Raw genomic sequence first — 12,595 nt, 5'->3', positions numbered from 1 at the left:
TTTCAGCTAACATTTGACTGGACTGGTATTGAACCTTTGGGACCACCATAGAGTCTCACACTCAAACAGTCTTCTTCAGACAGGACAAACTTGTGTTATGAGTCTTTAAGTATGATAATTTTTTCAACATTGCTAAGTTTTTTAGATTTGAATTAATTTCATGTATAATTTTATAAAGGGATTAAGAAGCAATGTACTGTGTAAACTTATTAAATTAAATTGACTATTTAGAGATCACCCTTTGTTAGCCTTACTTTGACTGCATTTCTTAAACTAAGCATTAATTACATTCAATAGCTGCTCTGTTGTTTCCATTTTACTAACCTTCAGTCTTTTCATTTAGTAATATGCTTTTGTTTTCACATTCCTCTAAAGCACATAGGATATGACTAGATTTAATCTCTCCATCATAATTAACTGTGGACCCTCCAGGGTGCGGCTGACAGGGGTTTTTGTTTTCCTCTTCTTTGTCGTCAACTGGCCATAATTTAATGATAATGTTAATGGACAAATATTGCTGTGCTCCATTTATCTTAATTGGTCACAAACTACTTTGTTTTCCTGTCTGTTTAAGCAAATCTTTCTGTACTCATTCTGTATTTGGACATTTGTTTTAATTTACACTTGCATTTTTCGGAGAACTTGGCACAGTGCCCTGAGTCTGCACTCAGTGACCAGAGCTATACAAAAATAAACTGAATTAAATTAAATTGATTGGAACCATTTAAATAATAATAGTATTATATACTCTGCTAAAATGTATTTGAAATATGCAAGGAGATCTACTTAACTAAAAGAAATGATATATTAAAACTTCAAAAGCCATTCTTAGAAAGTTAAAGTTAATGTAAAAGTCACATAGCTTCTGCTAATTTCAATAGCATTTTGGTTTCTCATAGTTACTTAGATTATGCTATAATCTTTTACACCCTGCAAGTTAACATAAAATAGAACTTTCTTAGTTATTCCTTTTGCCAATTAGAGAAAAATTAATTTTTTAGAAGCATGGACTGTTAAATTAGCTTACAGACAGAACATTAACGTCCTGATCTTTCTACAAGCTGTAGATGAACATATGAACATTTCAAAGTATGACTGTATGACCAAATATACTGTAGAGAGAAATGAAGCAAGATAAGTAGGCCTTAAACAGAACTTTCTTTAAACAAGAACTTTTCTTTTTTTTTTTCTATTTTCGTGAGAACTGTTTTGCTATGAATTTTACTAACACCTTTAACATGAACATACTTAAACTGTGGAATTTTTTGAACATGCGTCACATTATTGCCTGAATTGTTCTATGAAGTAAGCTAAAGCTGTGGAACCTTACAAATTTTCAACAAACACAGCTACAAATACTACATAATGTGTTTACACCTCTTAATATATAAAACATTTATATTGGTGTATAGAATTTTATGGGGTGGTCTTTTGTTTGCTTATGGGTTGGTGAGGCAGTAGTAATGAGTGGCAGAGCAGGAAAGGAGTTTTCGATAGCACAAAATCCACACACCCTTCCCAAGCAATAAGTCTTTTAGATGTTTTATTTTGGTCTATAAAGCCATTATCACTCATTCTAATGTTTTGCATCTTTGCTAAATGTCATATTTGTTACATGACACTACTGAATGAAATCTAGCATTTTATTATCCTAATTAATAATTTTTAAAAATGAATGAAAAAAAAAAACATAAAGCAATTATCCTCACAGCTTTTACAGCTTATGCCCCCCCTCAGCAGTCTATGACTCCCCTGAGCATATGTCAGCTTTAAAGTTCAATCTTCTTATTGAATTTCATTTTCTCATTATTACTAACATAAACATGTACTTTAAATGTTATGATTCCATCATCAGTAACTTTTCATTGGTGAGACTGTTGGCCAGTGATTTATATGAGAGCATTCACAAAACCTGTAAACTATCTGAGCTGTTTGCACCTTGGTACTTTCAGACTGCTGTGATATTCCTATTTTTTCAGGCAAACTGGATTGGGATTTGGATCAACAATGGCTCGAGTAGGATCAATGACAGCACCAATGGTCATGTTGCTTGAAGATTACCTTTATGGCTTACCCCTGATGGTGTACGGGGCACTGCCTGTGATTGCAGGCATCATCGCAGTCTTCCTTCCAGAGACTCTTAACATGCCATTGCCAGAGACTATAGAGTATGTGGAAGCACAACGGTGAGTAAATAGGAATCATGCTAAGGTCAGGTGTCATGGTAATTCTTTCCACCTTTCTTAAATTGGCTTCAGGCTTGGTCACACTTTTGCTTATCTGTCATATTCACATATGCAGTTCAGAAAGTGACGTAATGGCCTAAGCCTTTGAGAAAATAACACAATATTCTCAAATCCACTGAGTCTAATTTAGAGCCACAGGGATGTCATGGTTTATCTTGGCAGAATCAGGTCCACAGCAGGAACCAACTCTGGATGGGGTGCAGAGGTGGGCAGAGTACCCAAAAATTGTACTCAAGTAAGAGTGCGTTACTTCACAATAATATTACTCAAGTAGAAGTAAAAAGTAGTCATCCAAAAAATTACTCAAGTAAGAGTAAAAAAAGTATTTGGTAAAAAGACTACTCAAGTACAGAGTAACTATTTGAACATAATAAATAATTTATTTTTTAGAAATGTTGTAATAAGACATACAAAAATATAAAATAATGTGCAAATTCTGCAATTTCCAAATAATAAAATAAAAAAATGAGTAAAAATAAATAACATGTTTACAAAATAAAGATACACAAATAACACAAAGCTCCAGATCTCAGTTTTTCACAACAAAGCTTTTGAAGCCAATACCTACAGTAGGTAACTTGTATGTTTGAACAGTGCAAACTACTTACAGTGACGAGATATCCTGTACACTGACAGTATAATACTGCATATTCACTTTGTGGTGTAGCGGGTCCGCGGCTTCAGAAAAAAAAAAGCCAGTTTTAAATCCATAAAGCCGTGTCACTCTCCGTGGGTGATTGCACGACTGCGGGGAGTTAATGAGGTAGTTGGAGCGAGTACTCAATTCCTTCATTGGCTTCCTGTGGCGTGTGATTAAGGCCCACGGAGATGGGAGTGTATATATACGGATCAGCACAAAAAAAGAAGGGGGAATCAAAGAAAAAAGGTTAAAACACATGAAAGGCAGGCTTGGGAGCGACGATCTGGCCACCTGGAGGGAGGAAGCAGCGTGAGCTAGGGTCCCATGAAAGAGCATTAGCTGTGGCACTCTAGGGGCTAGTTTGCCACACTGAACATTTGGGTGGAATGTGGTGAGCAAGGCAGGTGCCCTCCCTAGGCTTCCGAGGTGCGACAACGTGAGCACGAAGGAAGAAGGGAGGAGAGCCAACCTCGGTGCTGCTGAGTCTCCGCCGGCTACGCGAGCAATGGGTGAGCCAGGAGAATGAGAAGGAGGTGGGCTGAGATCAGTAGGAGTTAGTGTGCATTTTAACCTTGGATTTTTAACGGATTTATTTATTGATTTTTTTATCCTTACTTTTCACAATAATCTTTATGGATTTATATATGTACTGTTTTTAGAACACTGCACCACTGACACTTTTGTTGATTTTACTTTTGTTTTGACTGGTTTTTAATAAAAGCACTTTTTTTCCACCATCCTCTGGCCTTATCAGTAAATTATCCTCATATGTCAGCTCATCTCGGTCATAACTATCGACGGTGTGGTTTCGGCAGACTCCCATATGGGAAGAGGGAATCTGTAGGGGTGATAGAAAATAACATCAGAACAAGGCAGCTTGTGCACGTACAAGAAGTCTCACTTTTCCATGACTGTCTGTGCATGTTTGGTTAAAACGTGCTTCTTCTTCACTCAGTGAAATGATGATTAAGCTTCAGCAGGAGTTGGCTCTCAAGGTTCTTGCAGTGAAGCTGTGACTGTTTAGCAGTGAACAGGAGACCTGCATGAATAAAAAGTCTCTCACAGGCTGCAGATGCAGGAAGTTTGTGTGTGGTCATGTGACTGCATGACTACGTCTGATTGGTGAAACGGAGTCATGTGATTATTGTTAGATAGATAGATAGATAGATAGATAGATAGATAGATAGATAGATAGATAGATAGATAGATAGATAGATAGATAGATAGATAGATAGATACTTTATTAATCCCAAGGGGAAATTCACATAATCCAGCCAGTAGCATACTGATACAAAAAACAATACTAAATTAAGGAGCAATAAAAATGCAGGTAAAAACAGACAATAACTTTGAATAATGTTAACGTTTACGGGTGGAATTGAAGAGTCGCATAGTGTGGGGGAGGAACAATCAATCTGTCAGTGGAGCAGGACAGTAATAGCAGTCTGTCGCTAAAGTCTGTCTGGAGATGACACTGTTCAGTGGATGCAGTGGATTTTCCATGATTGACAGGTGCCTGCTCAGCACCCATCGCTCTGCCACGGATGTCAAACTGTCCAGCTCTATGCCTACAATAGAACCTGCCTTCCTCACCAGTTTGTCCAAGCGTGAGACGTCCTTCATCTTTATGCTGCCTCCCCAGCACACCACCGCATAGAAGAGGGAACTCGCCACAACCTTCTGATAGAACACCTGCAGCATCTTATTGCAGATGTTGAAGGACGCCAACCTTCTAAGGAAGTATAGTCGGCTCTGACCTTTCTTACACAGAGCATCAGTATTGGCAGTCCAGTCCAATTTATCATTTATTATGCTACATCTGATTGGTGAAACAGTCATGCAGTAGATCCACTGGTGACTTCTCTTTGGCAAAACTATAGTGTACTGTAATGTGTAAATGGAAAAAAGTAACAAGTCGATTGTTGCCCAATGTAGCAGAGTAAGAGTAGCGTTTCTTCTTCACAAATGTACTCAAGTAAAAGTAAAAGGTATGGTGTAGTAACTACTCTTAGAAGTAAAATTTTTTAAAAAAAGTTACTCAAGTAATGTAACTCTTTACTACCCACCTCTGATGGGATGCCATTACAGGGCACATGCACACGTCCACTGGAAAACAAAGCAGCATCCGGCCCTAAAAAGTCTGTCACACAATACACCCATTTGTCACTTGCTCACACTCGTAATATTTAGAGCTGCTCATTAATCTAACCTTGTCATTCATTAACAAAGTGTGCATGTCAAATATTGTTGCGATTAATTCTGGCTGTAATATTGAAAGTGGGGTCAAAAATGGGATAGTTGGCAACTATAGGGAGCATCACTTAACATTGCAAAAGCAAAAGCTGTATTGACCCCATTTAATCAAATTCATTGATTTAAGGTTCTAAAGCCTTTCCTGAGTGCCTTGAATGCAAGGCAAGAATCAACTAGGGACACAATGCCAGTCCACTTCAAGGTATACTTTTCCATCACGCACTCCTACAAGGCCAGTTTAAGGTCACCCAATAGCACATTCTGTATATTTGGAAGTGTTTTGGCAGGGCGTGAAATCACCAAAAGAAGGGGAAAAGAAGAAACAGTTTCAAGGTGGAATAACAAAAACTATACAAAATAACAGTTATCCTGTATGTGCAATGAATCAATCCTTGTTATTGTGGATTTTGATACAGGACCAGTAAAACTAATGTTCATAACCATAATAAGTATAATATGCCAACTGTTATGAGAGCACAAACAACAGAAATTTGAATGGTACAGGAGTGAGCAGTGCACCTTCCTTATTTTCAATGGTGATGGACAGGCTGACAGATGAGATTAGACAGGAGTCCCTGTGGACTGTGTTGTTTGCTGATGACATTGTGATCTGTAGTGATCTGTAGTGATAGTAGGGAGCAGGTTGAGGAGACCCTGGAGAGGTGGAGATATGCTCTAGATAGGAGAGGAATGAAGGTCAGTAAGAACAAGACAGAATACATGTGTGTGAATGAGAAGGAAGTCAGTGGAATGGTGGGGATGCAAGGAGATGAGTTGGCGAAGGTGGATGAGTTTAAATAATTTGGATCAACAGTACAGAGTAATGGGGATTGTGGAAGAGAGGTGAAAAAGAGAGTGCAGGCAGAGTGGAGTGGGTGGAGAAGAGTGTCAGGAGTAATGTGTAACAGATGGGTACCAGCAAGAGTGAAAGAGAAGGTCTACAACACGGTAGTGAAACCAGCTATGTTATATGGGTTGGAGACGGTGGCACTGACTAGAAAGCAGGAGACAGAGCTGGATGTAACAGAGTTAAAAATGCTAAGATTTGTACTGGATGTGACGAGGATGGACAGGATTAGAAATGAGTAAATTAGAGGGTCAGCTCTAGTTGGATGGTTGGGAGACAAAGTCAGAGAGGGGAGATTGCGCTGATTTGGACATGTGCAGAGGAGAGATGCTGAGTATATTGGGAGAAGGATGCTAAGGATAGAGCTGCCAGGTAAGAGAAAAAGAGGAAGGCCTAAGAGAAGGTTTATGGATGTGGTGAGAGAGGAAATGCAGGTGATGGGTGTAACAGAACAAGATACAGAGGACAGAAGGATATGAAAGATGATCAGCTGTGGTGACCCCTAATGGGAGCAGTCGAAAGAAGAAGAAGAGGAGTGAGCAGGGCACAGCCTCCAATTGTAACTAATGCCATGCAATTCAGTGGCAAAGTCTGAATTAGTGCCCCCTGTGAAACGTAATAGGAAAGTCTGATGAGTTATGTGAGGCAGGTTGAAAACAATAAAACAAAGGCTGTTTTACAGGAGTTCTGTTAATAATAACAGTTGTGGACACTAGAGGGCACTGTGGCTCCTGAAACCCAACACAACAGACACCAAACACAAGTTAAAAGCACCAAGAGCTTACTTATTTTGGAAACTCTTCACAATGTGTTTACCACCACCACAGCCACAAGTAAATAAGTAAGACAGAACACAGTTATTCTTTCTCTCTCTCTCTCTCTCTCTCTCTTCGTCTGCTCCTCAGAGTAAGCTTTGTCCACCTTCCATCTGACTGTGGCTCATCCCTGTGAGGTCGGTTCAGTCCTCTTATATCGGCCAATCCAGACGCACTTCTGCTCTTCTGCCCACGTGGTCTTCTAGCACTTCCAAGTTAGGCAGAAACCTCGTGCCATATGGTTCCTCTATATTCGCGGCACCCAACAGGGCTGAAATAAAGAACTCCAATTCCCATGATGCCCTGTGGGAATCTAGGGTAAACTGTAATCCAGGGGAGCTGCCATCTAGTGGTTTGGGGGAGGCAGTGCCCTAAAGAAGCTGCCTTTCCCCCATCCTTCATGTCTTGGGTGGGTTGGACTGCTGGCCGTCTCTTGCACAGTATGAAATTTACAAGTTAAACTTCATTTTAACAATTCACATTATTTATAAAGTATCCTTAAAGTTGTAAGAATTCTGAATATGGAAGGAAAGATTTGAAAAAAATACATTATTAGGAGTTTGTGACATTTGAGTTAAAATTAAATATTGCTCATCTGTAAGTGTTAATAACCAGTTAATGTCTCTTCCACACACTGATGCAGTCTCACAACAGCAAATGTCACCAACCTGACAAAGGGATTTGCTTACAACCCTCATTTAAAAAGGGGGCTGTTATAAAAGCAGCTTTATAGAATACTAGCCAACCCGCGGCGTACCATACACCGCATAATCAGGCCGTTTTTTTCATGATTTTTAAGCACAGGGAGAAAATTAACATTTGAAAAATCGGTAATGTAATAAATCAGCAAGAAAAGCAACATTATAACAATGCACAGAACGAACCAACACACAATTGTCCGTGACTGAAAACTGGCGGACCGCCATCCCTCATGTGCCTACCTCCAACTCATCACTTGAGTCGTTGTCATCTTTACATAGTCCAGATGCACCTGTGACTCACGTAGACTTTCCGTGTGCAGGAGCAGGAGCATCTAAGAAGACGCATGTTTGTAGCGGATGTGAATTGCTGTATGTAGCGTATAAAACAGTTTGCTATGGTGCACACGGTCGTGCGTCGTAACCGAAAACTCGGTTTTTAAAGACTGCTTACTTCATTGTGTTTTAACCTCAGTTGTAAAGGATTGTTTTAAGGATCCCATGGGAACCCCTCGAAAACCGTTTTACATGCTGCATATGGCGATTCACCTCCGCGAGAAGCATGCCTCTATGAACAGTCAACGTGGCTCGGAGGTGTCAGGAGTTGGTGGGCGTGGCTCTGCGAGTTGTTGTCGTATTCAATGGTCTTGGAGTTGGTGGGCGTGGCTCCTTCCTACGTGCGCCATAGGTGTCTTACTTGGCGGCGGCTCAGTGAATCCACGCCCCTTCCGGCGTGCTTTCATGGTTGTCTTGCCATAGAGAATTATATATATGGTAAATAATGTTTAACAATATCTTTTTTCAATTTTTAGCATTGGTTTTAAGCAGTTTGTACTTTTCAGCTCAAAGCTAGAACCTGTAAGAGAATAAATTTGGTACATGGACATGGTAAAATAAACTGGCAAGTCCACATGGATCATATAAATCTTTATAAGTTCAAGGTGAAATCTCCTAAAGCCAACGTGATTCCCCCATCTTTTGCTACCCTGTGGGATTTCCCCCTTTCTGTCACACATGGCAACCTCTGAATTGTATGCTTTTTTCATAAGTGAAAGGTATGAAAATTTTAATACTGCTGCATTGTTCATACATTATCAAAAATCATAAAAAGCATTAGGTGTACAGAAGAAAAGTTAAAAGACACACACATACGCTCAAAAAGAATCTGGAATACCTTTTACACCCCCAATACAATACTAGCAGGGAGACATTAAAAGCATATTACCTGTAGTGTTGCCTAATAAGAGTTCAGTACTCAAAACGTTAAGAGTTCAAAGCCCTGAAGTAGCCTCAGCTCTGTGCACACACACTTTAAATATGTGACTACTTCATGACACTCAGCTGTTACTGGTCACTTTATTATGAATGTTTCGAAACATTTTTATAATAAACTCAAGATGTTATTTATTTATTTATTTTGTTTTGCAGGGGTCAAGGAAAAAGAAAGCAGAACATAAAAAGTGAAATTACTCCTCATGTTTTGCTGTCTAGTAAATTGTGAAGCCATGTCTTTGACTGATTTGTCTTTCATTGACAATTTAATCTTTTAGCTGTAAACATTTCAAGTTGTATACTATTCTGTACCATGAGGAAGATGTACAGTAGGTTTTTGATACATTAAACAGCATCATAGCAATTAATTCAGGACTTTTATACAACCTTTCAATACAAATATGTAAATGCATATTTCAGTTGCATCATAGGGCGGCACGGTGGCGCAGTGGTAGCGCTGCTGCCTCGCAGTTAGGAGACCCGGGTTCGCTTCCTGGGTCCTCCCTGCGTGGAGTTTGCATGTTCTCCCCGTGTCTGCGTGGGTTTCCTCTGGGTGCTCCGGTTTCCTCCCACAATCCAAAGACATGCAGGTTAGGTGGATTGGCAATTCTAAATTGGCCCTAGTGTGTGCTTGGTGTGTGGGTGTGTTTGTGTGTGTCCTGCGGTGGGTTGGCACCCTGCCCAGGATTGGTTCCTGCCTTGTGCCCTGGATTGGCTCCAGCAGACCCCCGTGACCCTGTATTTGGATTCAGCGGGTTAGAAAATGGATGGATGGATGAGTTGCATCATAAAAACAAATCCTTTTTGCACTTTGAGAAAAGTATTGAGTTCAAATTCAAATGAACTGATATAAAAATAATATAAAAGCAATGAAATATTTTGTAGTATTCTTTAAAAATTGTACTTCAAATGCTTTGTTTTTGTTATAAAAGTAAAATACTTGAATATACCACAAGAAAAGGTGGTTTGCTACATTTTTGAAAGTAAAATATTGTTTTTAACATGTAAAGTTAGTAGGATGGCTGCTTATACCAATTAAAATAAAACGAGGGGTCACACTAAACAGTGAACATGGCCCCCCAGGAACCCCTGCTGAAACAGAGTGTTCAGGGGTCTTCTGGATGTTCCACTTTGAATGTTTAATTGAGAGAATGTGATATTTACAGTTTGGTAGAATATTAAAGGAGAAGTTTAACTTTTCTTCTGGTTTTCAGAATTATACATATTTTAAGGCATAAGAAAATAAAATATATTCAATTGGCTTCCAAAAAATAGCTTTTTATTTCTGTTTGTTTGTTTGTTGTGTTTTTTACTACAATGAACTGTTGGGCATGAATACACATCCAAACAAATCCAAATCATATTATGTGATATCATCTACTGTTAAATTCTGCTCCATACTCGTACATTTTTTATTGTTATACTGTATTGAGGATTTGTTCTGTTCTATGTATTGTATTGTATTGTATTGTAAAGACCCCCTTCTTTTTGACATCCACTGCACACCCAACCTACCTGGAAAGGGGTCTCTCTTTGAACTGCCTTTCCCAAGGTTTCTGCCATTTTTTCCTTACAAGGGTTTTTTGGGAGTTTTTCCTTGTCTTCTTAGAGATTCAAGGCTGGGGGGCTGTCAAGAGGCAGTGTCTGTTAAAGCTCATTGCAGGACTTCTTGTGTGATTTTAGGCTATATAAAAATAAATTATATTGTATGATATTGTAATACAGATGATCATTTGAATGGTTTCATTTTATTTCTCTTTGATAATTTACACAACTTGGTTTTGTTTCTGCTTCACCAGCAAAAGCAACACCAAGTGAGTTACATGGCAGTGCATTAACAGTACAGGAATACTGTGAGGGTCAAATGGTCAGTCCAATTAACAAGTCAGGTTGAAATGTTACTTGAACAACGGATTGTTTAACAAGACTTCTGGTACTTCAATATTCTGGTAAAGAGGTTGCTCTTTTTTAGACAGTTGCTGCCAATTTTAAGCATTTAAATTAAACAGGCATACTCCTCATTCTCGTGTCCTTGTGAAAAAGCTTCACAGTTGATGTAATATTTACATTTTGCCAATTTGTGTTTGAGGGCTATGCACATACCATGGACACTTTCTTAGTTTTGAAATGTTAATTTTTTTTTTTCTTTATTTATTTTGGATAACCATATGTGTCAAATATACTTCTTGTTCTGTTTTTTTTTTTCTGTTTTTCATCCTGAACTGATTCAGCAACCACCGTTCTAGATCAGGTATCTCAGCTTTGAGACTCTCCTTTAATAACATCAAAAACCCAGCAAGTCCATTTTCAGGTATCTGCAGCACTCAGCATTTACGGAGTCTGAATGGAGGTCAGCTACTTGTCCCACTTCTGACATTAATGTGTGGTGACTTCCATCATGGACTCAGTTTATGTTTGTTCATCTCATCGCCTTTTAGGTAGACTGTGATCTTTAGTAGGGCTGTTTGCTTCAGCCACACTTGTTAGTGATCACGTCGTTGTGACAGGCTCGCCTCTGACTGGCACTGAAGCTGCTCATTTGATTGATGGAATGCCAGCCCATACTGATGCTGACTCAGTGACTTTAAGACATATACAGTATGCTGAATATATTGGGTGCAGATTATGCACTCTGTACAGATCCAGATGTCATGATTTACAGATATGTGTGCAGTGCAATTGAAACTCTATATTAAAAGAACTTGTAACCTAGTAAACATGTGAAAAAAGCTGCAAAAACTGACAAAAAATCAATATGAGTGTAAATCCAAATGAGGAATGTCTGACCTAACTCTGGATGCATAGCACCATTCTTATCAAAAAAGCAAAAATGTTCTGGCAGTCCTAAAAAAAATTGATCGGGCACAATGCAATGAGGGTCACAGATGAATTCAACACAATTTGAAATGTTGCCATCTACAAATTAAATGTACAGAGCAATATTAAGAGCAGTGTATGAAAGAATAATATGTTCAGCATGATCAGGCCTGCGTAAAACTTGGGGAAATGTCCTGAGACCAGACTACCACAGCGTCTGCCCTCTGATCATGGCTGTATATGCTGGTCTACCAAGTCCAGCAAAAAATAATGTTTTGAAGAAGAGCTCTTTGCTCTGGAAGAGGATCCCTCAAAAATCTTTAGTAGCTGCCCAAAGGTCCATGCAGAATTCTACTACTGCTAGCGGCACAACCAGGGACTCAAAGTAGTTCCTGAGATAGCCCACACAGGCATAGGGAGAACTTTCTCCAGGTGCTCTAGTTTTCATACATCCATTATCCAACCCGCTATATCCTAACTACAGGGTCACGGGGGTCTGCTGGAGCCAATCCCAGCCAACACAGGGCGCAAGGCAGGAAACCAACCCCGGGCAGGGCGCCAGCCCACCGCAGGCTTCAGTTTCCTCCCAGAGTAAAAAGACATGCAGGTTAAGTGGTTTGGCAACACTAAATTGGCACCAGTGTGTGCATGTGTGTGTTCGTCCTACAATGGACTGGCACCCTGTCCAGAATTTGGTCCTGCCTTGTGTCCTACGCTTCCTGGGATAAGGTCCAGCAACCCTGCAATCCTGTTCAGGACTAAATGGATTAGAAAATAACTGAATGACAAAGCCATGAAAAATGGACCAGGAAATGAACACAAAGTCAAAATGTTCCAAAACTCAATACCAAAAAGTCTGACAATCATGCAAGTAAACCCAATATGTAATCAATCATAACTCAGAATTTCCTAGTCACGAAGTCAAACACTAGAATTTCCAAGTGACTAATGAATGCACCTTTAGTAGCCATTCCAGCCATCAGTCTGTGTCCACAGGTCTCTCTGTA

The 12,595-nt window shown here is 39.4% G+C and overlaps 1 protein-coding gene across 1 annotated transcript in view; it reads left to right on the top strand.

The window, feature by feature from the left end:
• The window catches only part of LOC120539330 (solute carrier family 22 member 6-A-like), a 40,484-nt gene extending 31,206 nt beyond the window's left edge, over positions 1-9,278 (top strand). The window contains exons 9-10 of the mRNA XM_039769305.1: positions 1,980-2,186; positions 8,928-9,278. Of these exons, the coding sequence (XP_039625239.1) occupies positions 1,980-2,186; positions 8,928-9,000 (280 nt within the window). The 3' untranslated portion in view covers positions 9,001-9,278. The remainder of the gene's footprint in view (positions 1-1,979; positions 2,187-8,927) is intronic.
• Positions 9,279-12,595: the final 3,317 nt, after the last annotated feature.

The sequence above is a fragment of the Polypterus senegalus genome, chromosome 11, assembly GCF_016835505.1.
Source record: "Polypterus senegalus isolate Bchr_013 chromosome 11, ASM1683550v1, whole genome shotgun sequence".
NCBI classification, from domain to species: domain Eukaryota; kingdom Metazoa; phylum Chordata; class Cladistia; order Polypteriformes; family Polypteridae; genus Polypterus; species Polypterus senegalus.
Note: the sequence above shows the minus strand (reverse complement) of the source record. Positions and strands in the feature narration are given on the sequence as shown.